General features: G+C 57.5%; 3 protein-coding genes across 5 annotated transcripts; all 3 read left to right on the top strand.

Annotated features, from left to right (window-relative positions):
• Positions 1–1,424: 1,424 nt before the first annotated feature.
• On the top strand, positions 1,425–8,227 carry CNKSR1 (connector enhancer of kinase suppressor of Ras 1). 2 transcript variants are annotated; one of them, XM_086765024.1, is made up of 21 exons: positions 1,425–1,476; positions 1,863–2,020; positions 2,296–2,486; positions 2,590–2,674; positions 2,870–2,911; positions 3,002–3,301; positions 3,385–3,444; positions 3,858–3,926; positions 4,216–4,335; positions 4,491–4,576; positions 5,045–5,169; positions 5,255–5,376; positions 5,624–5,654; positions 5,752–5,924; positions 6,007–6,080; positions 6,471–6,542; positions 6,621–6,694; positions 6,921–6,985; positions 7,071–7,176; positions 7,426–7,607; positions 7,702–8,227. In XM_086765024.1, exons 1-21 carry the CDS (start codon positions 1,425–1,427, stop codon positions 7,900–7,902), a joined length of 2,388 nt encoding a protein of 795 aa, XP_086621150.1. In that variant the 3' UTR covers positions 7,903–8,227. The 2 variants fall into 2 exon arrangements, with proteins under 2 accessions (XP_086621150.1, XP_086621148.1); XM_086765022.1 differs by having other exon boundaries at positions 7,068–7,176.
• A 1,714-nt stretch (positions 8,228–9,941) lies between these two features.
• On the top strand, positions 9,942–21,441 carry CEP85 (centrosomal protein 85). 2 transcript variants are annotated; one of them, XM_086764992.1, is made up of 14 exons: positions 9,942–9,983; positions 11,353–11,424; positions 12,026–12,178; positions 14,445–15,169; positions 15,816–15,949; positions 16,867–16,984; positions 17,360–17,545; positions 17,906–18,058; positions 18,294–18,448; positions 18,934–19,054; positions 19,522–19,572; positions 19,659–19,766; positions 20,410–20,638; positions 20,899–21,441. In XM_086764992.1, exons 2-14 carry the CDS (start codon positions 11,370–11,372, stop codon positions 21,060–21,062), a joined length of 2,352 nt encoding a protein of 783 aa, XP_086621118.1. In that variant the 5' UTR covers positions 9,942–9,983; positions 11,353–11,369; the 3' UTR covers positions 21,063–21,441. The 2 variants fall into 2 exon arrangements, with proteins under 2 accessions (XP_086621118.1, XP_086621117.1); XM_086764991.1 differs by having other exon boundaries at positions 12,026–12,184.
• A 1,913-nt stretch (positions 21,442–23,354) lies between these two features.
• SH3BGRL3 (SH3 domain binding glutamate rich protein like 3) lies at positions 23,355–25,332 on the top strand. The gene is made up of 3 exons (XM_086764990.1): positions 23,355–23,540; positions 23,874–24,041; positions 24,435–25,332. The coding sequence occupies exons 1-3, from the start codon at positions 23,370–23,372 to the stop codon at positions 24,498–24,500; spliced, it is 405 nt and encodes a 134-aa protein (XP_086621116.1). The 5' UTR covers positions 23,355–23,369; the 3' UTR covers positions 24,501–25,332.
• The last annotated feature ends 17 nt before the right edge of the window (positions 25,333–25,349 follow it).

Below are 25,349 nucleotides of genomic sequence, written 5' to 3'. Positions count from 1 at the left end.
TCCGGCCCCTTCCTCACGGCTCCGGGGGGGCCTTGGTGGGGCCGGCCATCCTCCGGGCGCTGTAGAAGGAGAGGCAGAGCCCGGTGGCTGCCAGCAGCAGGGCCAGGGGGGTCAGCAGCCGCCCCCCTGGCTCAGCCCCACGCCCCGCCGCCAGCTGCATCTGCAGGGGGAGAGAGGAGAGGAGAGGGGAGGGGAGGGGAGCGCTGCGAGACCCCCGCACCTCAAATCTGACAGGGACAGGGGGCCTGAGGCCGTGCCCTCGGTGTCCCCATCGCGCCCAGCTAGGATGTAAGGGGAATGGGGGCAGATTTGTGGGCCCCCCAGGTGTCAGGATGCTTTCTGGGTGCCCCATGCAGCGTTTTGGGGCTCCAGCACCAGCACCCTTGCTGCCAGCCTGGAGCGAGGGTATGGCCGGGCACGGCTCCCACGGCCGGCGGGCCTGGTCAGCAGTGTGGGCAGTCGCGGGGGTCCCTGTGGGCTGCCCCCCACCCTGCTCCCCCCTTACCTGCAGCAGACGGAAGTACCCCGGCGTTAAGCGTCTGGGGCGGATGACCATGGCGTGGCGGGGAGCGGCAGGATCAGGCCCCGTGGGTCCACAGCGGGGCTGGGCCCCCCCGCACAACCCCGAGACCCCCGTCCCAGCTGCTGCGAGGGGGGTCCGTGTCTGTCGCCCGCTCGCCGGCCCCACGGCCCTCTCGGAAAGGGCGGCAGGCACCCGGCGAGCGCCGAGCAACTGTCAGCCGCAATCAGCGCCCGCTGCTCCCCCAAGCGCACACGCCGGGGCGGGGGGAGACGGGCGCCGAGGCGCTGGCGGGGGGGGCAGCGCCAGTCCAGGGCGGGTTTGGGGGGGGGGAGAGCCAGGCTGTGCAGGGGCAGCCCATCTGCAGGCCTGTGTGGGGCTGCCCCCTGCCTCAGTTTCCCCACCTGCGAAGGAAGGGGTGGGAATTGTGACTTGGGGAGGGGGGGTGTGAACCTCCCAAAATACCCGGGGGAGGGGGCTGAGCAGGGGCTTCCCTCAGGCTCTCTTGGGGGTCTGTGGGGCAAAACCTCATGCCCGTAGGGTGCCTGGCTCCTGGGGGGGGGGGCACCCACTGGTGCAATGAGTTCTGTTGGGACTCAGCCCTCATTGCATGCGGTGGGCGGAGGGGGACACCTTATCTCACAGCCGAGGGGAAACTGAGGCTGGGGGGCTCCCGTTTCCCCGAGGGGGTTTCGGCAGCCGTGCGTCACCGTCCGGCCCGTGATTCACCGGGGCGCGTCGTGGGGCCTCGCCCTGCGGGGTCGTACTGGATTGTACTGGGTTGTACTGGGCGGGCGGCCTCGGCGGGAGGCCATGGTGAGCGGCACGCGGGTGCACCAATGGGGCCGCCCATCCCTGGCGCAGGTGAGCAGCCGCTCCCGCCACCGGTTCCGGCCTGGCCGCCATGGAGCCCGTGGGTGCCTGGGGCCCCGCTCAGGCGGCCGCCTGGCTCCGAGGTGAGGCCCCCCCGCGCCCCGGCTGCCCCCCAACCGGAGCAGGACCCTGCTGCAGGCCCTGGGTGGGGGTCTGGGGTGGGCTGTCCCTGCTTTGGGGATACACAGGTGGCCTGGTGTGGCTCGGGGGGGGGTGGGCAGCCTTTTTTATCCCTCACCCTTTGTTCCTGGGGCGGGGGGGGGGAGATTCCTGGATGGGGGGGTGGAGAAGGGGTCTGGTTGCCTCGTTGTCTGGGCTGAGACCAGGCAAACTCGTTGCACGGAGGGAGCCCTCCCAGCAGCCGGGTGTCACCCAGCCAGGGGCAAGGGGGGGACATCGGTGCAGGGGGGTGGGGGGGGCGGTGGGAACCCTCTTCCCCCTCCCAGTATCCGGCTGGTGCTGCGGGCAGGGCTGGACGCGGAGGTGCAGGGGTACCCCTTCGAGGCCTGGGGGCTGGCGGGGCCCCAGCTGCTGGGGCTGTCGCCGGGGGTCCTGGAGACGCTGGGCGTGTGGCGCCTGGGGCACCAGGAGCTGCTGCTGGAGGCCGTGGAGCAGCTCCGCGCCCTGGTGAGTGCCCGCACCCATGGGTGCTGCGGGGGTCCCGCGGCGGGGGCGGGGGGGAGGGATGCGGGGGGGTGGGAAATGGGGAAACCTTGGGCTGGGAGTGGGGAAAAAGGGGAAACCTTGGGATGGGGGGGGGGACGGGACGTGGGGACACCCTGGGCTGGGTGGAGGTGGGATTCGGGTGCACCCTGGGTTGGGAGGTGAGGACGTGGTGGAGGGCACCCCAGGGACCCCTGCTGCCCTCCCATCTCCCGGCACCCGTGTCCCCCCCACCGCAGGACGCGGGGCTGGCGAGCACCAGCCTGCGGATGCTGACGGAGAAGCTGCGGGAGCTGGCGCAGGGCACCCAGAGCCTGGTGCTGGGGGGGTCCCTGGCAGGGGCTGCCCCCCGGCCGCCCTCCCTCACCCTCCTGGCCCGCGTCGTCGACCTGGTCGGGGCCGCCAAGGGCCTCTTCTCCTGGCTCAACAGGTCCGGGGTGGGTGAGGGCACCCGTGGGTGCTGGGTGCCCCCCCGCGTCTGGGCCTGAGCTCTCTGTGTCCGTCCCACCCCCCCCCCCCCCCCCCCGCCCCAGGTACCTGTTCTCCACCCTCAACGACTTTTCGGCCACCCGGGACATTGTCCTGCTCTGCGCCCAACTGGCGGAGACCCTGCAGCTGGTGGGTGCCCAGTGCGCTGCCCCGAGGCCACGGTGATGGGCAGGGGAGTCAGGGTGGGGAGGCAGCCACTTGCTCTCCTGTCCCCCAAAGTGTCTGGGGGGGGGGGGAATGTGGTATGGGGAGGGGTCCCCCTAGCTGGGATGGAGGGGGGCTGAGCCATCCCATCCCGCTCAGCCCCACGTTTTGTCCCCCCAGGACTGCCCCACAGCTGAGAGGGATGGCCGGATCCTGCAGATCGTAAGTGCTGGGTGAGGAGGGGGGTGGCGGGCATGGGGGGGGCCAGGGCCACCCCCCTGAGCCCCCCCACCCCGTCACTGTCACCCGCAGTGCCAGCACATCGTGGGCATCTGCGAGAGCATCGTGGGCTGCAGCCCCCCGGCGCTGCTGGACTGCAGGGCTGTGCTGCAGCGTGTGGGGCTGGTGCTGCCCCCCGGCCCGCGGGGCAGCCCCCCAGTGTCCCCCGCCACCCCAACACTGCCTGCTGGCCTGTGGGGGAGCCCCCCAACATCCCCTGACACCCCGATGCCACCCCCCAGCCTGTGGGGGGGGGCCCTGACATCCCCTGACACCCCAACGCTGCCCTCTGACCCTCTGGGGAGCCCCCCGCCGCTCCCCACCACCCCGCTGGTGAGTCCCCAGTCCCCTCCAGTGCCCTCCACTGCCCCGGGACCCCCAGCACCCCCCTCACACCTCCCTCCTGTTCTCCTCAGGGCCTCGAGATCACCTCCACCAGCTCCTGCCTGCACTTTGTGTCTGCCACCGCCTCAGAGGTGAGTAGGGGGGGTCTGTCACCCCCTCCTCTTGCCACCCCCAGTCGCCCCCTTTTAGCGCCTGCCGTGGGGAATTCTGCCCGTCCCAGCTGCAACCCATCCAGCCCAATCCCACGAGCCTCTTAGGGCCCTAATCCATGCTCCCCCCCGCCCCGGCCCCAGAGCTGGGGGTGGCTGTCTGTAGCTGAGACCGTGCAGCTCATCTCACGAGTGAGCACAGCCCAGGCCGTGGTGGGAGCCCTCCTCCGCACCCTGGTGCCACCAGCCGCTCCGCTCTGGCTGGTGCTGCGCAGGGTCAGGCTGCAGGTTAATGGTTAACCCCCTCCCAGTCCTCCTGTAGCGCGGATTAACTGGGGGGGGGACGGTGAGCACCTGGGGCTGGGCACCCTACTCCCACCCTGCCTCTGCCCCAGGCCCTGGCTGCCCACGAGGGCCGCATCCTGCCCGGAGACGAGATCGTGCAGGTCAACGAGCAGGTGGTGGTGAGTTGGGGAGGACGGCGGGGGCTCGGGTGCTGGTTTCGGAGTCCCGGCATGGCGGGGGGGGGCCGTGGGCCATGGGAGCTGTGGCCACGAGGATTTGGAGGACGTGGGAGCTGTGGCTGGGGAAACGCGCAGGATACAGGAGCCACGGCCAGGGAGGGTGCGGGGGAGGCAGGAGCTGCAGCTGAGGGAGGTTTTGGGGATGCGGGAGCTGTGGGGGGTGTGGGGCGGCCACGGGGCAGCGTGGGGCCGGGGCGACGTCCCGTGGGTCAGCAGGGCGTGCGTGCAGGTGGGCTGGACGCGCGGCAACCTGGAGAAGAAGCTGCTGGAGAAGGCGAGCGGGGTGACGCTGGTGCTGAAGAAGATCCCCCTCGGCCCCCCAAGCTCGCCCCGCTCTCCCAGGCAGCAGGTGAGCTGTCCCAGTCCAGCCCCAGTGCCGCACTGGGCCGTGCTGGGAACCAGGCAAGAATGCTCGGAGCTGGGCATCTCCCACCGCGTTGGTGGTCCCTACGGCGCTGGGGGACCACTGTGGGACGCGGGCTGGCCCTGACGCTCCATCTGCAGCTCCCGGGAGCATTTCCGGACGCTGCGGATCCCCTCGGCAGCGGGAGCGGCGAGTGCCCAGGCAGCCCCGTGTCCCTGACCTCCAGGTGAGCCCCCTCCCCTGACACCCCAACACCCCCAGTCCGGCCAGTGCAGAGGCGTTTGGGTGCGCCTGAGGCCCCTTCCCAGCTTTTTTTGGGGAAAGAGGTGCCGGCAGCACGGCAGCTGCCTGTGGTCAACCCCGGAAAGCCACCAGCGGTCTTAAGGAAGGAAAAGAAAGCGGCTGTGTTTGTAATTCATTCACTTGGTAACGTTTTAATGGGGTTGAAACTATATTTAGACGTGACCCTTCTCCTCTCCTGGAATGGAAAGGAGTGTGCCGAGCCGGCTCTGACTCCACCGGAGAGCGCGGAGGCCGCTGGAGCCAGCGCCGAGCCACCGCCGCCACGTCGCCTTCGTCCTCCTCGGGCAGGGAAAGCTGCGGGCGCTCGAGCGAGCGCTGGCCGGACTCCAACAGCGGGACCCCCGTGGCGGTGGAGGGGATTTTCGGCTCAGGGACTCCTTTTTCCCCCCAGTGCTGCTGCTGACTTGGACTCGGGGCCGGACTCGGTGCCAGAGCCTGTCACCGACGGAGAGGACGAGCAGGACCCGAGGCTGCCCGGGGCGGCTGTGGGAGAGCTGCCAGGGCTGCCCGGCCGTGGTAAGGGGGGAGCAGAGGGGGTGTCCGGGAATAGAGTGGTTTCTCCCTTGGGATGGGAGGCTGCAGCCCTGCTCACTGGTTGCAGGTGCTGCGGAGAAGGAGGCAGCGTGGGAGGGTGGCACCCCGAGCTCCCCAGGCACCCCCACTGCCGCCGGAGCCTGCGCCGCGGAGGCAGCGGGCGCAGAGCCCAGCCAAATCCCTGGAGAGGTGAGAGCTGGTGGGAGAAAAGCCCTGAGCCTTGGGGGGACGTCGGTGGGTGTCTTCATGTCCCGACTGAGTCAGGAGGCAAATGCCCATCCCTGGGGTGGGTTCCCCTCCGAGCTCGCTGCTGCGGGGCGTGCGAGCTGGGGGTCCCCAAGGAGCTGCGGGTGCTGCTGGGGGAGCTCAGCTAACGCTGCGCTGCCCTCGCCCCCCTGCGTCGTCCCCAACCACTCGTCTCTGTCTCCTCATCCAGGGCAGCCCCCCGACGGGACGCAGAGCAAAAGGTAAGCAGGACGCTGCCAGGGCTGGGGCAAATGGGGCTGGGGGCTTTCCCCTCTGTGCCCCCTTCTTGATCCCCCACCCCAATGCTGCGGCGGGCAGGAGTGGCGACCAGGCTGAGCCGCCGGCGGGTCTCGTGCCGGGACCTGGGCCGGGTGGACTGCGATGGGTGGCTCCTGAAGAAGAAGGACCACGTCGGCTTCATGGCCCAGAAGTGGAAGCGGTGCTGGTTTGTGCTGAAGGGCCACACGCTCTACTGGTACCACCACCCCAACGTGAGCGGGGATGCTGGGTGTCCTCGATCCCCACGTGGGGCAGCCGAGGCGGGCGATGAACGCGGCCGTGTCTCCTTCGCAGGACGAGAAGGCTGCAGGTCTCATCAACGTGGCCACCTACGACCTGGAGAGCACGAGGGAGCAGAAGAAGAAATAGTGAGTGGGGTCTGTCTCGCCGTGGACTGCCCAGCCGGGCGTGGAGGGGAGGATGCTGTCCCAAGGGCGCGTGCCGATGAGCTCTGCTGGGTACCACCCGTGTGTCCCTGCGGTGGTGGTGGGGTCCCCACGGGGCCGGTGGGATCCCTGTGGAGACCTGACCACCACCACGGGGACACGCAGGTGGGATACGGCATGCGAGATGGGAGCCCTCGCTTTGAGCGAGATGTGCATCGCGCTACCGGTGTTCCCGGGGCTGGGGAGCGTCTCCAACAGCGGGGGAAAAGCCCCGGGCTGGGTCGGGATGGCGGGGCTGTGGGACGGGGGAGGCTGGACAGGGCTGGCTCCGGTGCCGGGGAGCCCCAGCAGCGAAGGCTCGTCCTCCTCCAGTGTGTTCCAGCTCTCCCATCAGAGGTACAAGCCCTTCGTCTTCGCCGCGGAAACGCTGGCTGACCTGAGCATGTGAGTGACGCGACAGCCGGTGCCAGGCCCACCGCACCGGGCTGCCCGTCACCCTCCGGCTGTCCCTCCTGTCCCCAGGTGGGTCAGTCACCTGATAACAGCCAAAACGAAGTACGCGCTGGCCCACCAGTCGGTCCCAGACAGAGAGGAAGGTAAGGGGCCCTTCCCGGGCTGGGAGATGGGGACCCCACGGGGAGCTGCGGGCTGGGAGTCCTGGTGGGGCCCCTGCGTGGGACCGCTGGGAGCCGTGCCCGTGATTTGGGGGAAATGTGAGAAGTGGCCCCTGAGAGGAGGGCTGGGGTGGCGCTCAGCCCCGGGGAGGGCTGGGGGAGCAGCCTGCTGCTTCCCGCTCCCGCCGTCCTCCCCCGTGGCCTCCAGACTGCTACAGCGAGACGGAAGCCGAGGACCCCGACGAGGAGTCCCCCAGGCACGGCTGTGACTCGGTGAGTGGCCCCAGGGGAGATCCCGGGGAGGGGACGGAGGGTCCTCGTCTCACCTCTCGCCCTGTCTCTCCCCCGGCCAAAGAAGAGGCTGCAAAACGCCCCGGAGAAAGCCCAGCTCTTCCTGGCCAGCGGGGAGCCCAGCAGCGCGGCCAGCAGCCCCCAGGGCAGCCCCCGGCCCTGCTCGCCCATGGGTAGGTGCCGGGTGGTGACATCTGTCACCCCGCTGCCTCCTGCGCACCCTTCGATTGAAGTTAGGGGCACCCTTTTGCATGTGTGCGTGCGTGCGTGCGCAGGGGGGGCGACTCGAGTTGGGATGTCTCTGAGCGTCAGGCCTGTAGTGTCTCGAGATCCTCTCGGGGCGAGGTCACGTGGAGGGGCATCCCCGCCCCAGGATTTGGGGCTGTCCCCCCCACCCTATGGTGTCCCCTCTCCTCGCTCAGACCCCGCCGGGGAGGATCTCGAGTGCCTGATGCGGTGCCTGAAGCAGGGCGGGGTGTCCCTCATCGGGCAGCAGCGGTTCCTGACGCAGGAGCAGTGCCGCAAGTCCTTCGTCCGGCGCAACAAGAACCCCCGCATCAACGAGCGGGTGCACGCGGTGCGAGCCCTGCAGAGCACGCTCAAGGTGGGAGTCCGCAGCACCCCGATCCCCCTCCAAAGCCCCCCCTCTCCCCCCGCCCACGGGTGGGCACCCCAAAACGCGCCCCTCTTCTCGGCAGGCGAAGCTGGCGGAGCTGCAGGCTCTGGAGCAGCTGCTCGGCGACGCTGCGCTCACTTCGGAGAAGTTTACGCGCTGGAAGGAAGAGCACCAGGAGCTGTACCAGGAGCTGCGGGAGTGGTGGGCAGGGCGGCAGGGCCAGGACCCCGACGGGGCGCTCGGGGCCGAGCACAGGCCCCCCGAAGAGGCGGCCGAACCCTGACACCCCACCAGGACCCTCTCCGGCACGGACCGTTGCCGATAAAAATCACAGCGCTGCGGAGCAAAGGGGGTGTTCTCCCGTGCTGGTGGGGGGCGCGTGGGGGGACTGATGACGTTTTTGAAGGCTCAGCCCCCAGCGTGGACCTGGCGCAGGAGTGGCTTCTGCTACACCCTCGCTCCCTGGGGTGGGACGCTGCCGTGACAAGGACTTTTTCCTCGGCCGCACGTCGGCAACGGGGGCCTTTTCCTGCAGGAACGCGCCCCCGCCATGCACGCTGACCCGGCCAGGGTTTCTCTGCTGTAAATAAAGCTGTGTCGATGAGGAACGATTGTGCCGTGGTTTTTCCTGGCGCTGAGGTGTCCCCGCGGTGACAGCCAGCGCCCGCCCGTGCTATGTGCCACCAGGAAAGGGTTGTGGCATCCCAGGGTGGGGGGCTGAGGGGCTCAGGGGGCTTTGTGCAGCTGGTCAGGGGCAGGAGGGGGAGGAGATGTGGTCAGCTTGGAAATGGGGAGGGCCATCCAGTCCCGTACAGACGTGCTACAGCTGGGACGCTCTTTATTCGGCTGCAGGGGCTAAAACTGGCATAAGGATTAAAGCACCACCAAGTAACAAGCGAGAAAGCATCCGCGCCAGCTTGCTTTTAAGTGAAAAATTACCGAGGAGGAGGTCAAACGGGGAGCAGGCCCACCTCTTCCACCCAGTGATGGTCCAGGGGCGGCCAGGGGTGCAGGACGGTCACAGCGGGAGGCTGAGGAGCCCCTGTCACCGTCAGCATCATCCGGTGACGCTTGCGGCAGGAACCAGCCTGTCCCAACACCTCAATAATCCACCTCATACGGGGCAGCGGCCAGCCCCTCCACGAATCCCCGTTTCCTGCAGGAGCTGGTGGCCAGGCGGGTGCCAGCCAGCACCTCGGCCGCTCCGCCACTCCAGCCCAGGTAGAGACACGTCCCCAGGTGGAAGCGGTCTGCTGGGGGGGTCTGCAGGCTGGCCAAATCCTGCAGCACCCGATGAGCCATGTAGGAAGCGGCACCCAGGTACGCGGCACCTGCCAGCATCAGCAGGAGCCTGGCAGCAGCCACCCAGTTGGGCTGCGGTGGGGGGGCCCACCACCGTACCCCCAGCATGGCCAGGGCGTAGGCCAGGACCCCCAGCAGCAGCAAACCCACAGCGGCCGCTCTCGGCACCCGCACGGGCCAGAAACGAGCCACGTCCTCGGCGAGGGTGCGACAGGCCGGGCCCTGGAACATCTCCACACAGCTCTCCCAGAGGCCATCGCTGAAGAAGAGGTCGCGGGGGTAACCCGGGCCACTCGCGCAGCTCCCGCCACCCTGGGGCGGCCATGGCCGCCAACAGCAGCACCCAGCCCGTGGGGGGCCAGTGCCAGGCCCCAGGCTGGGGAGAGGCTCCCCATGGCTAGCGAGGCCTCGCTGCCGGCAGTGCTGCTGCTCCAGCCGCCGCTGGCCCTGCCCATGGAGCGAAGGTGACCCCGCGCTTCACGTCAGGAGCCCCGGCGTGGCCCGGCATAACGAAGGGCCCCGCGCCGCGGCCTCTCAGCCAGGACAGCGCTGACCTTTCCGGCCCAGCGGGCAGAGGGGAGTGAGGGGGCCCAGCTCGGGGCGGCCGCCCGGCCTGGGGGCCTGGGCTGGCTGGGGAGCCCCGGGGGGGACCCTGAACGGGCGGTGGAGTCTGTACGGTGGGGGGAACTGCGGGACTGGGGGGGACTGGGCCGGACTGGGAAGAGACGTGCCCTCCGCCGCCCCGCCCTCACACACCGCCCGGCTGGGCCCCGCCGCCGTCGGCACCGCGCACGCGCAAGGTAAGGGCCAGCTCGTCTCCTTCAGGCCCCGCCCTACGGACGGCGGCTGCGGACAGTTTTCCTCCGCCAGAAACCGTCACTCCCTCCGCGAAGCTGCGGGGCGGGGAGCAGCCTTCGGATGAGCCAATGAGAGAGGGGCGGGGGCGGGGCCGGCGCGCCCGATAGGCTGCGGGGCCCTGCCCCTTTTCCCGCTGCCACGCCCCCTCCGGCGGCTGTAACGGTCGCGGCGCGCGGGGCAGCGCGAGCGCGGCGGGAGAGCCAGGTGAGGGGCTGGGGCCCGCCCGGGGGCCCTCCCGCCGCCGGGCCTCACCCCCCCCCTCGCCCCTCGGGGGTGTGGGGCAGCGCCCCTCCTGTGCTCCCCCTCGGTGAAGCCGTCCCTGCTCCTCCGCCTCGGGGCGGCTCGGCGGCCCCTTCCCCTTAGGGACCCCCCCAAACTCGCCCCCTCCATCGGGTAAAGCGCTGCTCCCTCTCTCTCCGTCGCCCACCGCGCCCCTTCCTCTTTCTCCTCCTTTTTTTTTTTCTTTTTTTTTTTTTTTTCTTATTTTTCACGTGTCCCTTGCTGCCCCCTCCGCAGGGCCTGCCCTGACCCCGCTGCTGGCCGGGGCGGGTCGGTGGGGTGGGGTGGGGTGGGTGAGAGGCGGGTGCTGAGTGAGGCGGGCAGGCTTGGGTTGCTTTGTGTGGTTTATTTCAACAGCGTATCTTTGAATTTCCCTGTTGGAGCCTGAGATTTAAACTCGGGAATTTCAGAAACATACGTAAATTGAACAAAATAAGCACCGTGTTTAGCCAGAAATGTTCTATTTATTTGCTGTCTAAGTAAAATGCCACATCTGGTTCATTATCCTGTTGTATTCCCAATGTCTATCCTACGTTGTAAAATCTGTATGTGTGTGTTTTCTAAGAATTAATGGTTTCCATGAGCTCTTTGAATCAGTTGAGCAAAAATCTGTAAGAGCTGGTAACTGAGGATTTCATGTTTGACTGGGGGAGAGGTGAGAGGCCTTGGTTTTCCACAGTGAAGCCCGGGAGCTGTAAATTATACTTGTATAATTAGAGGCAGGAAATTCACTGCCTGAAGTACTCAGATAAGCAGATAAATTAAACCAAAGCTCTGGGTAGGTGAGGGTTGTCATTTATGGAACAGCAATGCGAAGTTTTCAGTGGCTGCCTTCTGCCTGTAGTTGCTCAGTGACCTCTACAGAGGGCAGAGATGAACTGGTTCAGAGTGAAGACTTTTAAAGAAAAATTTTTAGTCTCTATAGTCATAAAGCTAGCGTGTAGGTACCGTGGTGACTGATGCTCTATAAATAACTACAATGGGGATAACACATGCCTCAGCTGAAAGGCGCTGCTGAACTCCTGCATACCTAGAGGATATTGCAAGCAGGAACTCTCCTCGTTTCTCAGGCATGAAGAAAACCTACGATAACTGCAAGGGGTTTAAAAGTATTGCCTCTGTTGCTGCGGGGAGGAAACAGAGATACCCTCAGGAGGAGATGCTAATTAAATATGAAATACTGTCTCGCTCTGAGTGAAGAGAAGCTGATATGTGTGTACCCTTTGCTTGGTTAGTGGGAAAAGGGCTCGGTTTATGCCAGTTTAAAATGTGGGGTTTATTTATTGCCCTGTAGTTCACTGGATAGATAAGATGGCTGCTTTTGAGAAACATCCAGACCTGAGGCCCCAGCAGAACGATCCGTCAGGTAAGCACAGTCCTTTCTTTAAAGCCCTGCTGTTACCGGATCCTGTTTCAGTTTCTTTGAGGAGACAGGTGGCCCTGAGAAGAGTTCTTTACCAAAAGCTTTTTATTAAAAACCCAATATCTTATTCTTGCAAAATAAAACAATTGCATGGGTCTGCAAGGGTGGAGAATCATTTGATAACAAACCTCTCTCTTGAGTGGTACCTGATAAATCTGGAAGAGTAATGCAAAAATGTATCTTTAATTTAACCAGTTTTGCTGTCTGCCAACGCTGCCCCTCTTCTTTTTAGTCTGAGTACCAGGGCATCAGCTGAGTGTGATATCACCAAACTTATCAGTGGGAATATAATTTACTGCTTTTGCATTCTGACTTCTGTAACAAGATTGATTGTTGATATTATCTCACTTCTGTGTGCTTGCTGCTACTTCCTTTTTCAAAAGAGATTTCTTTAGCGACAAGGGGAGTCAAGTAAGGGTCGGTTTGGGTTTTGGTAGCATGGGGAATTAAGTATGGCTAGGATAATTAGGTGTGGCTTAATTAAGTACATTAAAAGGCTTTTCAGTCTGTTGGCTACAGCGTAGCCCTGGCTTATTCTCTCCAGATCCCAGCACCAGTCAGAAGAGTCATTTCTTGGAGACTGACTGGAAAACGCCGATGTTGTCTGCAAAGTTCCAGAGCCGTGTCAGTCGCTGTTCAAGCGAGGCCGACAGCGGGGACGGGGGCGTTGGGACCTCCTGCTCGGACAGCACAGAAGGTGACGGTCAGTGTGGGACGGCGCAATAACAGCCGCAGACTTTACGTTTCCTTAGGAGACTGACAAGCGTTAAATAGCCTGATATTGCTGAACCCTGGAATGTAAAACTCGGGGAGAGCAGAATCTAGAACGATGTTTGGAGGCTATTTCAAAACTGGTGCCTCAGTTCACAGATACGCTGCCTGAAATATAAACAAGTGATTACGGACCTTGCTGTTTCTCTCGGCCAGTTTGGTTATCTTCTAACTGTAGTAAGCGTTTTTTTAGCTGACTGAAAGAGCCACCTTGGTGATTTGTGGGTTCATATTGACCAGCAAGTGATTTATCAGCAAGTCTGTTGTGTGTTGGTTTGGGTTTTTTTGGGTTTTTTTTTGGTTTTTTTTTGGTTTTTTTTCAAAATAATTTATAGGTGCCTCTAGAGACTTCAGCTCAATGTGCCTTTGTGCATGTCTCCTTGGTGTTAGAGCTGTGTGCTTCTCCCTGAAGAGTGCTGGAGCCTTGCCCTCAGCTGAGGCACGTTCTGTGAAATTGCTTGTCCCACCTGTATTTTCCTCTTCATCCATGAAAGTGACATTAACCACTATTGATTTTCTGATTCTTCTTCCAGCAGCAAGGAAGTCTGTGATGTTCTTTAAAACAATGCACTTCACGGATTTCTGCCTTTCACAAGCTGCCCTGAGCCTTTTGAATGAGCTGTAGATCTTAATAATGTGTGAGTTGAAATGAAAGCTTTTTAGAAAGCCTGGCTTGTGGAAATATTGCTGGAAATATTACTAGAGAGTATGTTTAAGTGTCCAATCTGACCTCTCCCAGGATAATAAAACACCCAGTTACACACTGAGGGCAGGGGAGATGATGGCTCTTTCGGAAGTTGCTCTTCTGAACGTCTGTAAGGTTGAAGCCTTGTTTGTAAGAGCCGAGGCTGAGTCGCAGCGCTGACAGTTGGCTGAACCGCCCTGACTTTCGGGTCAGGACATTAGTCAGAAGTGTTGTGACGACCATTAGCACACTCAAGGACCGATTGCAGCATCCGCACGTGGCGTGCTGGTCAGAGAACTCGAGTTCCTGATAGTGATACTGCAGTTTAAATTTAGAGGCTGTCAAAGGAAATGGTACTGTCTCTTCTGTACCCAAGGTAAACATGCTTGTGACTGCTTGGTAGCATGGTGTTCTTTGGAGTTCCTAGGCACAGCCAAGTAGTGTGTAAGGGATTTTCCCTCCCTCCTGTTCATTTTTGAGGAGAAGGTCTTGTGCCTTTATTGCGATAGATCTCTTGCAGTTTGATGGTGGTCTGCAGAATCTGTTTTTAGCCCTGTTCAAGCTGTAACCTTTTATTCCTCCTTGTAGCAATGCTCTGGGGTTACAGACAGGTGGAAGTGTGACCTAACAGTCCTGGTGTTGGGTTAGGGAAACATCATGTGGGGACGGGCCTTTAGCCAAACCCATGGAGAAAATGAGTTTGTGTATCTGGGAGAAACTTGGAATTACTGCGGTACAGAACGTAGCGGGACGAGGAGTGGGAACAGGCGCTTTGCTGTTTGCCTTTCTCAGCTCTTGCTGTATTGAAACCTGAGAGCTGCTAAGAATAACCCTCTATTTCTATGTAGCCAGGTTTGGTGCCCGTCTGACAGGATGGGCTCACGTTGGGGTGCATGTGCTGAGCTCTGTCTTATTTCCTGTGGCAACAAGGCAAGAGCCATTACTCTCGCCTCTAGAAAAAACTCTTCTGCTGCAGTGTCCTGGAGGAGTTCGAAGGTCAACCGCTTGGTGATCTGGTGTTCAGCTGTGTTTGAAGCTCATCATGGGCTTAGTGAAGGCTGCGCTTAGCTTTGGGTACGGTTCAGAGTTGCTGAGCTGTGGGACCGGCAGAACAGAATCAAGGTCTCAGTGTTCAGCTGAGTAAGTTTTTCAGCCTTTTTATTCAATTTAAAGGACTTGATTTCTAAGCCTGTAGAAAGATAACCTTATTGATTTAAGATTATACTAGAGTAGTTTGAAAACAAGGAATTAAAAATGTGTACTGAACTAAACTTGGATTCTCCCTGTGGTTTATGGAGCTAGGAAAATGTCAGCAGGCTCCTGAAACTTGTAGTGAGGGGGAATACAGGTCTGCCTTACGTTTTGCTACTGCTTACGAGGACATGCTTAGAGGGAAAAGAATCAGTTTTTAAAATTCTTTCAGAAAGTTGTTCAGCAGAGGAAGAGCTGTTCAAGTCAGAATATTTTCAGGATTGTAATTAAAATATCACTTTTCTTCTTTCCCTAGACTTTTGCAATTCCAGTAACGGTTCCTCATTCCGACCCATCAAAACCCAAGTGACCATCCCAACAGCCCACGTTATGCCTTCTACACTGGGTGCCTCGCCCTCCAAGCTGCGCTCTGTGGGAGACCAGAGCTGTTCACAGAGTACTTCCAAAGCTGCTATGCCGGGATCTGCTTCTGAACATGCAGGGCTCATGAGAAATGAGGACTTTAATACCAGAAAGTCGTCTCAGGTGCCACCCAGGGATCTCTTGCGTCACTACGGGACTTCAGGGCAGAATGGTTTGGAGCAATCCTGGCATCCTGTTTCTGATCACGTGAGAACAGAAGATACTTGGAAGTTTGACATCCCTGCCATCGAGCGCACCCTTAACCAGTCTCTCTTTCTGGATAGTTTCTGCACTGACCCTCTCCACAGGTTCCAGAAGTTCAATCCAGCCTCTGGGGTGGCTGAGGCAGGAAAGGACCATTATAAGGTGCTGCCAGAGAGTAAGCAAGCGGCAGGGGCTAACGGAGCCTGCGAGCCTCAGGACGGGACGTGGCCGAGCGGGAGCAGGCTGATGCCAACGGGACTCCAGGCCAATGGTTTCTTTTCAAAACCTGTAACTCCTTCATCTCAAGCATGGATGCAAGAAGCTTGCACGCTACATCCGCACGAGAGGGGCTGTGAGCTCAGTGCTTGGAAAAAACAGCTGGAGAAAGTGCAATTGCAAATAGAGCAAATGCAGGTAGGGAGCTGTTTGTATGAATGTATGAATTTGTAACCCTTCCTGTCTCTTTAGTCATGAATCGTTGTCCCAGACTTACCAAGCAAGGGGGAAAATGTTTGATGCTTCTCCCTGTCTTACACTGAAAGTCTCTCAATTATTTGCTCTGAAACATGTGGTGTCGCAGGTATTGTTTGATGTGCTGCTTATGTAGAGCAGCCCTGTATTATGTTACAGCACTGCACGTTTCGGATCGAGAGGTGAATATCCTGTCTGCTGGGAACTGCAGAGAAAGCATGCCAAGAAGTTCTTAACAGTTTCTAGAATAATTGTATTCTGTATCTAGAGTTAGGAAACAGACTTTTTTTTTTTTAAGATGCATAAAACTAACTGCAGTTTATTAGGTGGAAACAGTCTAACACCTCCTACCAGCTGTACTCTAACAGAGACAAATTGTTTCCAGTGAGCTAGCACAGTGATCTAAAATTATTTATTCATCTCCAGTTGTGCTCGGGCAAAGTTACTTGTTCTTGGACATCGACAGAGACTGAAATAGCTATGTCCTGGCATGCAGATGAGCACACAGTGTGCAAAATAGCTCTAGCAATGTTGCAGTTACCTCTGTGGAGCACAAACCTCTCCCTCCTCGTTTTGCCTTTTCTTGCAGTTACAAAATGGAGGTGCCTGCCACCATCCCATGATGTATTCTCCTTCGCTGCCTACACCTGATCCAGCTCAGTGGATCAATATCCTGAACTCCAATGAAAACCTGCTCAAGGAGAAAGAGCTTCTCATTGACAGGTGAGAGTTTGATACAAACATGTGGTTTAAGGGGTCTGGTGCATTTCCTTTTGGAAAGGGGAGATTTTGAAAATGCCAAGGAAAACTCGTATCTCAGAGTCCCTTTTACCCACTTGAGTTTTTGTTGCAAAGAATAACACAATGACCTTTGAAAACAGACTATTTTTTTCGTGAGCTCTCCTCCCCTTCCTCTTGGAAGTAGGATGGTGATCCCAAAGGGTTCAAACAGATCAGTTTTGCTTATGGTTTTCTGTGTTTTGTAAGGGATAAAGATTTGTTTACATCACAGTTATCTGGAATGTGATATCTGGAATCCAAAACGCACCAGCTACCGAGAGGAAAATTAACTCTATCCCTGCTGAAACCAGGACAAATGTCAAAACTATTGCCTTTTTGCTTGAGGACTTTCTGGGAGCTCTTTGATATCTTTGCTTTAGGCTTGTTCTTTTTCTGTGAGTTTGGACTGGCAAACACCGCTTCTCATACCTACTGCTAGTGGTCCATAAGCCTTTAGAAAAAGTAAGTCCTAATGAAAACCACCTTCAGCATTTGGACTGTAAATACTTTTTCTTCTTGCACATTTTGAGTCCTCTGGTGTCTGTTCATTTTACTCATAAGCTCCGCAGCCGGGCTGGATCCTCCAAAGCATGCAAAGCTTGGGTCTTTTTATGTATAATCATTGCTGGGCAGGGGAGGCTTTGGAGGGAGGGGATTGAAGAAGAGTTAATACCAATTGTAACAGAGTTAAAATAGATATCTTTCAGATCATTTCTCTGCAGGTCAGTTTTGAGTTGCAGAGTTGTCTTTCTGTTCTGCTTGTCACTGTATGGAGCATTAGAGTTGTTGTGGCACTGTTGACGTTGTATTGTGCTCCGCTGTGTGTTTGAGAAGAGTATATTACCTGGGTTTTTTTACAGACAAAGACAACACATATCCCAGTTGGAGCAGAAGGTCCGGGAAAGTGAACTGCAGGTTCACGGTGCCATGCTTGGCTGTCCAGCACCCTATGGAGATGTCTACATGTTGAGAATGCAGGTAACTGGCTGCAACAGCGTGTCAGTAGAAATACTTGTTGAATCCAACGGCCCTACCACTTCTCGTTAGGCGTTTCCTGAGTAGGAGGGCTATGCAGAATAAAGCTATCCTTTGTGTGGGGTCTCAATTGCCTCTCTGAGATCCTCTGTGATTCTTGAGGTTTCCAGCCCTGAAGTACTACGGTTTGTTCAGAAGCTGTGCTAGTGGTACAAACGCCTGGCAGCACTGACAAGTGCTATTTCAGATACCGCGGGATGTAAGATGGGCTGAATGGTGTTTGGGAATTAAGAGGGCTGAGAACACAGCTCTGAGATAGCGCGGCTGCTTAGTGGCAATTTGTAACTAACTGAATTCATAGGCTGTCTCTGTTTGCAGGAGCTGCAGCGGGAGAACACCTTCCTTCGAGCACAGTTCACAGAGAAGACTGAATCCCTCAGTAAGGAAAAGATTGAATTGGAGAGAAAACTGGCTGCTGCAGAGGTGGATGCAAAGCTGGTCCGGGAGTCGCTGAAGGAAACTATGCAGAAACATGCAGAGGAGTTAAAGAAGCAGGAAGAAAGGGTATGATCCCATTGCTCTAGAGATGGGAAGGCCATTTTCTTCAAGAAACTAAGACTCAGTGTAGTGCCTAGGTGAAAGTTTTCTGTGGTAGTGTTGTAGGTATTTTCTGATCTCCTTGTAGAATTCTTTGGTTTATAAGCAAAAGCCCTTCTTCCTGCAGTTAAAGTATTTCAGTGCCTCTTCTTTTAACCAGAGAAGCAGCCTGTCTTTAGCTAAGTGAGCAGAAATGCTACTGAGTTAAGGTGATGTTGTATTTTGGTGTTGAGTGCTGTAGAAAAGGGTAGATGAGAGGGCGTAAAGAGGACTGAAGAACGGAAAATAAATTATATAAACTGAACTTGTATATTACTGTGCCTGCAGGTAAAGGGAAGAGACAAACACATTAATAATCTTAAAAAGAAATGTCAGAAGGAATCTGAACAAAACAGAGAGAGACAACAGAGAATTGAGACCTTGGAACGATACCTGGCTGACTTACCAACTCTTGAGGACCACCAGAAACAGAGTCAGAAGGTAAAGATTCCTCTAAGCTGTGATGATAGCTCTTCAGATACTTTCTCAGGTTGCTTTTCTGCAGCTGCTCAACTAAAGTTGTGGTCTGGCCTTTTTGGAGGAGGAATATTCTGAGCTATAGCTGAGAACTGCCATGTGCATAGTGAAAATCGGCATTGCAGATGTAGTTGAAACATGGTTTGTGTGGTGAAACCCCTGGGAGGTCTCTAGAATGTTGTGATGGTCTTTGTTGCAGCTGAAGGAATCTGAACTGAAGAGTACTGCTATGCAGGAAACAGTGCTGGCACTGGAAACAGAGCTTGGAGATGTCCGAGCCGCTTTCAGGGATCAAGAGATGCAGCTAGAAACCCAAAAACAGAAGGAGCTGGAGCTTCTTTCCACTGTGCACAGGTAAAAAAATCAGGAGGATTAGAATAAACTTCATCTTAGCACTGAAGAGCAGTGGTGAGTCAGCACAGCCGCTGTCGTACCTGTCAGTACTAGGTTACCATGGATTTGTGGTGATTATGTGAGCACTCACCAAAACACCATGTTCAAATTCGGCATGCCAAGGGGGGAGAGTGGGAGCAGAACCAGATGGCTGAAATAAAGGGGGCCTCTGATTGTCACCTGGGTTTGTCTGTGTCCTCAGGATACTGCTCTCAACCGTAACTCCTTGCAAAACAGACCTACGTGATCCATAATCATTGCGTCTCTGCAAATGTGCCAATGTCATGGGCAGGGCTGCGTCCGGGGAGAGGGACTCCCTCCTTCACAGCCCTGGCCGTTTGCAAGCTGGGATGCAAACAGAGGAACACTGACATCTGATATGAAAATCATTTGCCTCCTCATATTGTTTAGTGAGGGAAACACCCTAAATGTTCTGCTAATTTCAGCTTGCAGGACAAGTTGCAGCAGTGTGTAAAGAATGCAGAGAGAGGACCCCCTGCCCAGGATGGGGAGAGACAGAAAATAGAAAATGACACTCTGAAGAAAGAATGTGACTGCCTCAGGAAGGTAACAGGCTGTCCTAGCCGGGAATCACACTTTTTTCCTTCCAGTGAGTCACAGCAGGCACTAAAATGAAGTCAAGGACTTCTGCAGTCATAGAGGCAGTCACAACTACACTGAAGCAGCAGTTCCTGGAGTTCCAGACTGAGGGGTTTTAAAAGCTTTTCTTGGAGTGATTACCATGCACTCCTACGGTAACACTGTAGAGAAGTTGCAGAATGCAGAAGGGGGGAGAGGAAAACCACAAGAATGCAACTTCTCCAGTCTGTTTTTAGCTGGTGCTTCTAATGGTGCCTTTTATCAGGTGCCTTTCATCAGGGAATCTAAATCGACTACTAGCAGAGGCAGTGATTAGAACAGTAAGTGGACAGAAAAGAGGAGGAGGGGATGCTGTCCTACTGAAGGAAAAATCAGTCCTGGTGGTATTACTGAGTCTGTGTGGCCACTTCTTTTGCCTCTGCTTTTGATTCCAGATCATGGACAAACAGCAGAAGAAGATGGAGCAGTTGTCCTTGCAAGTAAAGGTGAGAGGTGACTGCGGCGGGACCTAGGATTTGAGAGTCCGCTGTGAAGTGAGATAGACTTACTACTTTCCCATGGTCTGTTCCAGAACCTGGAAGAACAGGTGGCCCAGGAAGAGGGGACAAGCCAAGCTCTGAGAGAGGAGGGGATGAGAAGAGAAAATGCACTGCAGCAGCTCCGGACCGCTGTGAAAGAGGTCAGAATGGGAGTGTTTAGAGTGCCCATGCACAGCAGTTGAACGAACAATGGATTGTCTTTCAGCAAGACCCTTAATTTGCAGTCAGCAGCACAACCTCTCCTGCTTCCTGCTAGTCAGTCGCCCTGTCAGTGCTCTGAAAGGGGCTCTTCTCTGTTCAAAAGCAGGAGGAGAAAGGCAGTTTCTGCCCCAGGAACTTCAGCTGGGGCTGCGGGTTGTGGTGGAGGATGCTGAGCTTGCCAGCTGGGGGCAGCAAGGCGGTGAGCAGGAGCCCAAACTGGACTACAGCCCTGGCAGAAGCGCAGGGCTGAGCCCCGCTCTCAAGCCTAAAGGAAGCCAAGCACAATGGCAGCCCTTGAGGGAAGGGACAGCCAGTGCTGGGGTGAGCGCCTGGCACACGTTTGGCTGCATCACACCTCGGTGGGGACGGTGCGGTGTCACGGGGCGCTTCCTGTCTGAGCCAGGAAAGCCAAATGCTCACATGCTATAGGGCTGACACTTGCTCCTCTAGCAAGACTCTGGAGGGCTTGATGTAAACCAGCTCCTCCTGCCCTTGGTGCTCCCATCGTCATCGAGCAATTCCGTTACATTGCTTTAAGTGTGCTAGTTCTGTACCACTGATCTGCTGTGTCCATTTTTTTAGCTTTCAGTGCAGAACCAAGATCTCATCGAGAAGAACCTGACCCTTCAGGAACGGCTCCGGCAGGCAGAGCTAACAACCCAGCCGCTGCCTGCTGAGACAGCTCGCCTCGCCCAGGAGCTGCACGGCGAGCTGGCCAGTTGTCTGCAGGATTTGCAATCTGTCTACAGCGTTGTCACTCAGACGGCTCAAGGCAAGGATCCCAATATCTCTCTGCTCCTGGGCATTTGCTGTAAGTATGCAGAGTGATGGCAGAGCAAACCCTGAAAAGAACTTGCATATAATGTAGCATGAAAGGTTCTCATCTTTCTAGGATTCTGAACCCTCTTTCTGCTGTTAGCTAGCTCTAAAGGCGTGTGCTGAAATAACTAAATGTTAAGTAGTTCCTCTATTGCAAATGTGTGTTGTTTTTTTTTTTCTGGCTCACTTGCAAATGTGTGTGATCCTTGGTCAGAATTGCATGTGAGGTAACTCCCTCCTCTGACTCCACAGCTGTGCAGTGCTCTGCTAAGGAGAAGGACGACTTGCTGAGCCCCGACGGACTTGCAAAGAAACTGGTGGAGGTAAAACAGCTTCGCAAAGAGGTGAAGGACTTACGGACGGCAATATCTGACAGATATGCTCAGGACATGGGAGACAACTGCATCACCCAGTAAAGAACACTCCCCAAAGTAAGAACAGGAAATGAAGACTTGAAACACTCGGGAGTTTAAAGCTCCTACAACTCAGAACCTATTCAGCACTTTACCATCCCTTTGCTCGGGTACAAGATGTGTGACTTGTCCAATCTGTGAGAAATCAGGGGGTTTGTTGCCAGAAGTGTTTCGCTGCTGACTGGCTAACTGTTCAGGGCTTCGGTGTCAGGCTTTGCAGTAGCTTTGATCTTGTGGAATGTGTTTATACTGTGTTTGCTGGAGCTTGTGTGGTCTCTGATGCTGGGAGATGAATTCTGAATTGCCTTCCAGGCACGCCAAATGCTGAACATGCAAATGTGACAGTTAAAATCATCACTAAAAGAAAATGTATGCCCTGGTCTTTCTGATAAATTCTCTGTGCAGATCCTGTGTGACTCGTAAGACCAGAGGATTATCAGAGTGTTCAGGGGATATCTGTGGAATTCATAGGCGAGCAGGTGTGCCAGTTATACTACTGCAAACTACAGCAAGGTGCTGCAGGCTCCTCAGGTGCTGTGTGCACAGGTCTGGCTTGGATGCATGTGTAGCTGTTCGTGGAGCAGGACCTGCTTTGCTCAGGTAAATGCAACCAGAGTCTTTGGTAGCCAGCAGGAGTTGGGGGGAAAAAGCAGCACTAAAAGAAGACTCTGTAAATGCTCCCCCTGGGCACTCGTACCCCAAAAGCCTTAAGCGTTTTTTTTTTTTCCCCCCCAAAAATAGCACTCTGAGCGTGGGTGTGATTCGGACTTCAGGGGAAGTGGATTGATGCCAAAGTGCCTTCATGTGCTCGAGAAATCTCCAGTCCCCACACTGCTTCATGTCTAAGGCATCTGCTGGCAGAGTGGGGACCTGCTGTTTCTTGTAGCTGCCTTTAGAGCCATCACAAACAATCCTGGGGAGCCTCGAGTGCCCGTAACCCCCTGCCAGAGCCGCAGAGAGCCTCTGTGCCTGGGGGGACCCTGCCACAGGCCAGTTGGGAGGCACTGCTGCTTGGCTTTTTGCTTGACTGGGAGAAAGCTGTGCTGATCTAACGTGGCACAGCTTGATCCGAGAGCTCTTCCTGATGCCTACAAGGCAGCGACCACTCAGGTTTTGTTGTAGCCCTGCCCCTCGTTCTCTGGGAGCTCCCTGCTCCTCTGCTAAATAATGGGATTTCTAAATAAATCAGCACGAGATGCGGTTCGCTTTGTCGTAACCCTTCTTAACCTTAGTGGCAATTTGACAGTACCGAGTGCTTGCTTGTGACAACGCTGTGGTGCTGAGGTGGAACGGTTTTGGTTAAAAAGTCAGTTACATAATGAGGGGGGGAAATAGTGCTGAAACTTGTGTCTGTTTGGTTGCTCTTGGTTCACGTTGGGGCTCCCAGCCCTAGATTTGTGAGAAATGCGTTTGTTACTCCTTTGTGTTAAAATTGAAGACCAAATCTGTTTTGTTCTTAGCGTTTGGCTACCATGGGTGATGGTGGCAACTGGTTAGCTTGCTGTCCCGCGCCACCCCCTGCACAGCACGGGGAGAGCGCACAGCAGCAGCGTCTGCCGGGCTGCTGGCTGTCTGCCCCGCTCTTTCTGCGTCTGGTGTATTACGTTTCTGCCTGTTTCTGTTCCCAGGCTGCTGATGCCATGGACTGAGGTAAATGTGGGCCAAGGCTATTTCTTGAGATCATTTGTCCTGGCTGCTGGGGAGCTCTCTAAGCACTGGGGTGCAGAGCAACTCCAGCTGTGAAAGTTGTGCTCTCCCGCAGGTTAGCGGGGTGCTGTCCCCTTTCCCTGCATTCTCCTGGGGTGCAGGATCTGCTTCTCAGGTGTTGTGTTGGGGACATCTTTGCCCCTGCAGAAATGAGACTGTGGCTGAAAGCACCTTGGCCTTGCGCCTGGCCCCCGGTTCCCGGGTGGGGAAGAGAAATGCCCCCCTCCTGCCAAACCGGACCCCTCTGGGGTGATGCCATCAGCCGTGCCTGTGCCTGCCGCTCCCCGTGCGGGGCAAATCTTGGGCCTTTCCTTACAGATGCGGCAGCACCACGTTCCCACCCTGTCCCGCCTTCTCACCCCGTCCCCGCGCTCTGCCCGGTCCTGCGTGTGTGTGTCCGTGTCCGCACACCCCCCCCCCCCCCCGATGCCGCGTCGCCTTGGGCGCAGCGTATTTATCCCCGCCGTTGTCTCACCCACTTGTTTGTACTGAGTATTTTGAGTATAAAATAAAGCTGCCCTGCTTCACCGCCGCGAAGCGCTCCCGTGCGTTTTGGGGGGGGATGCGGTGGCTCCCCCCGCGGCCGGGCCCCGCCGACGCCGCATGCCCGGGCCCGCCGGCCCCATTGGTCCCCGCAGTCACATGCCGGGCGGCGGCGGGGCCGCTCCCTCCTTCCGAGCCTCCCTCCGCTGGGCTGTGAGCGCAGGGAGCGGCCGCGATCGCAGCATGAGCACCCTCAAGGTCTACAGCACCTCGGTGACCGGTTCCCGGGAGGTGAGCGGCGGGCGGCGGGGCTGGGGGCCCCTCTTCCGCGGGGTGGGCGTTTCTTCCCCGTGGAGCTGTGAAGCCCACCTCCCCCCCGTCCCTCCCCAGGTGCGCCCTCCCCTTCTCCCTCTGCACCGTCCCCTTCTTCCCCCGAATCCATCACGCCGTGCTGGGTGTCCCCCCCCCAGCCCCCACGCAGGGCCGAGCCCCATGGGGTTTGGACCGTGGCCCGTAAGGAGCGGTCGCTCCCTGGGCGCTGCGCCGAGCGTGGATGGGGTGCGTGCCCGCCCTTTGGGCCCCTCTCCAGCTCCCCATAACCTGCCTTTCCCGCCCGGGTTCCAGATCAAATCCCAGCAGAGTGAAGTAACCAGAATCCTCGATGGGAAAAACATCAAGTACGAGCTGGTGGATATCTCCCAGGACAACGCTCTCCGGGAGGAGATGAGAGCAAAGGCAGGCAACCCCAAAGCCATCCCACCCCAGATCGTCAATGGAGACCACTACTGCGGGGTAAGGCTCGTGCTCTGCGCGGGGGATAAGCGCAACGGAGTCTGGGTGGTGGGCGATAATTCTGTCCCCTTTTTGCTACCAATGGTGTCAAGATGCCTTTCAAAAGGCATTTCTCGTGAGGTACGCGGATGAGGCGCTGCCAGGGTTAACGGGCATTTGCAGCATGGTGGCTTGTGAAAATGGGACTCTGGCAGGGGGACTCTGGGTGAGCGTGGGCCGAGGGGCTGTGCTGCACAGAGCTGTCCCTGCTGCACTCTGTCACCCCACATGTGACTGTCGCCCGTGTTGTGAACCAGTTTGTGCTGTGTGCTCAGGGGACTCCGTGCTGCCTGACCCGCAGGAGCGTACGGCTCGCTCTTGCCTTGTGAGCGACTGTGTGGCTTTTCCCTGCAGGATTACGAGCTCTTTGTGGAAGCGGTGGAGCAAAACACCCTGCAGGAGTTCCTGAAGCTGGCCTGAGCCCCGGGCTCCCCTCGCATCCTGGACTCTACCTGCATTCCTGAGCACCCTCATCTCCGACCACCTTCACTTCCAGGTTGCCAGCGCTGTCCTGGCACCGCGACCTGTCTCCCAGCACACGACCAAAACTACTCATTGCAGCTGCCTACGATTCCCTCCCGCCTATCCCTGGTATCATCTCAGAGGGATCCAAAGAAAGTCTGCGCATGGCCTTTGAACAGAGCTGGGCCTGGCTCACACTGCAGCTTCCAGTGCCTCTGTAAACAGCAAAGCCTCTGGGGCTGTGCGAAGTGCAGCCGTCCGTCAGCCCTCTCCTCTGCAGGGAGAGCTTCTGCTCCAGGAGGGAAGGGCTTAGGGTTGCGTGTTACTTCCCGCTTCTCCCAGTTGCTGTTAAAAGTGTAAATCCTGCTGCCTCACTTCCTTTATTATTATTTTTTTCATTCATCTCAACTGTAGAGATTATGGCAACTAAGTTGATTTTTTTTGTTTGTTTTGTTTTAATGCAAAAATACTGCACAAAGCTGGGGTCTGACCACCCGCTGCGGAGCAGGCCAGTGTCACTCATCAGGCTGGCAGGGTGATGGATGGTGGTAGAAGTGGGACCCGCGCTGCTCCGTCTGCCCTCTGCCGCGATGCGGTGCCAGGGCTCCCTCGTGAGTGTTAATGGCTCAGGGCTGCTCCAGAGCAGCTGATGCTCCGGCTGTCTTATCTTTCCTCTTTGAGTTGGCTTTTTTTGCAACCCGGACCAAGTGCATTTTGTTTTCCTGCCAAAAAGCGAGTTTATAACCAGTGTTGTCTTCTGAGATGCTATTAAATGTTGCTGTACCTTTCATGTCGGTACTCGTGGGT

This window comes from Chlamydotis macqueenii, chromosome 22 (assembly GCF_036417535.1).
Source record: "Chlamydotis macqueenii isolate bChlMac1 chromosome 22, bChlMac1.mat, whole genome shotgun sequence".
NCBI lineage: Eukaryota > Metazoa > Chordata > Aves > Otidiformes > Otididae > Chlamydotis > Chlamydotis macqueenii.
The sequence above is the reverse complement of the archived record's forward strand: the minus strand, read 5'-3'. Positions and strand labels throughout refer to the sequence as shown.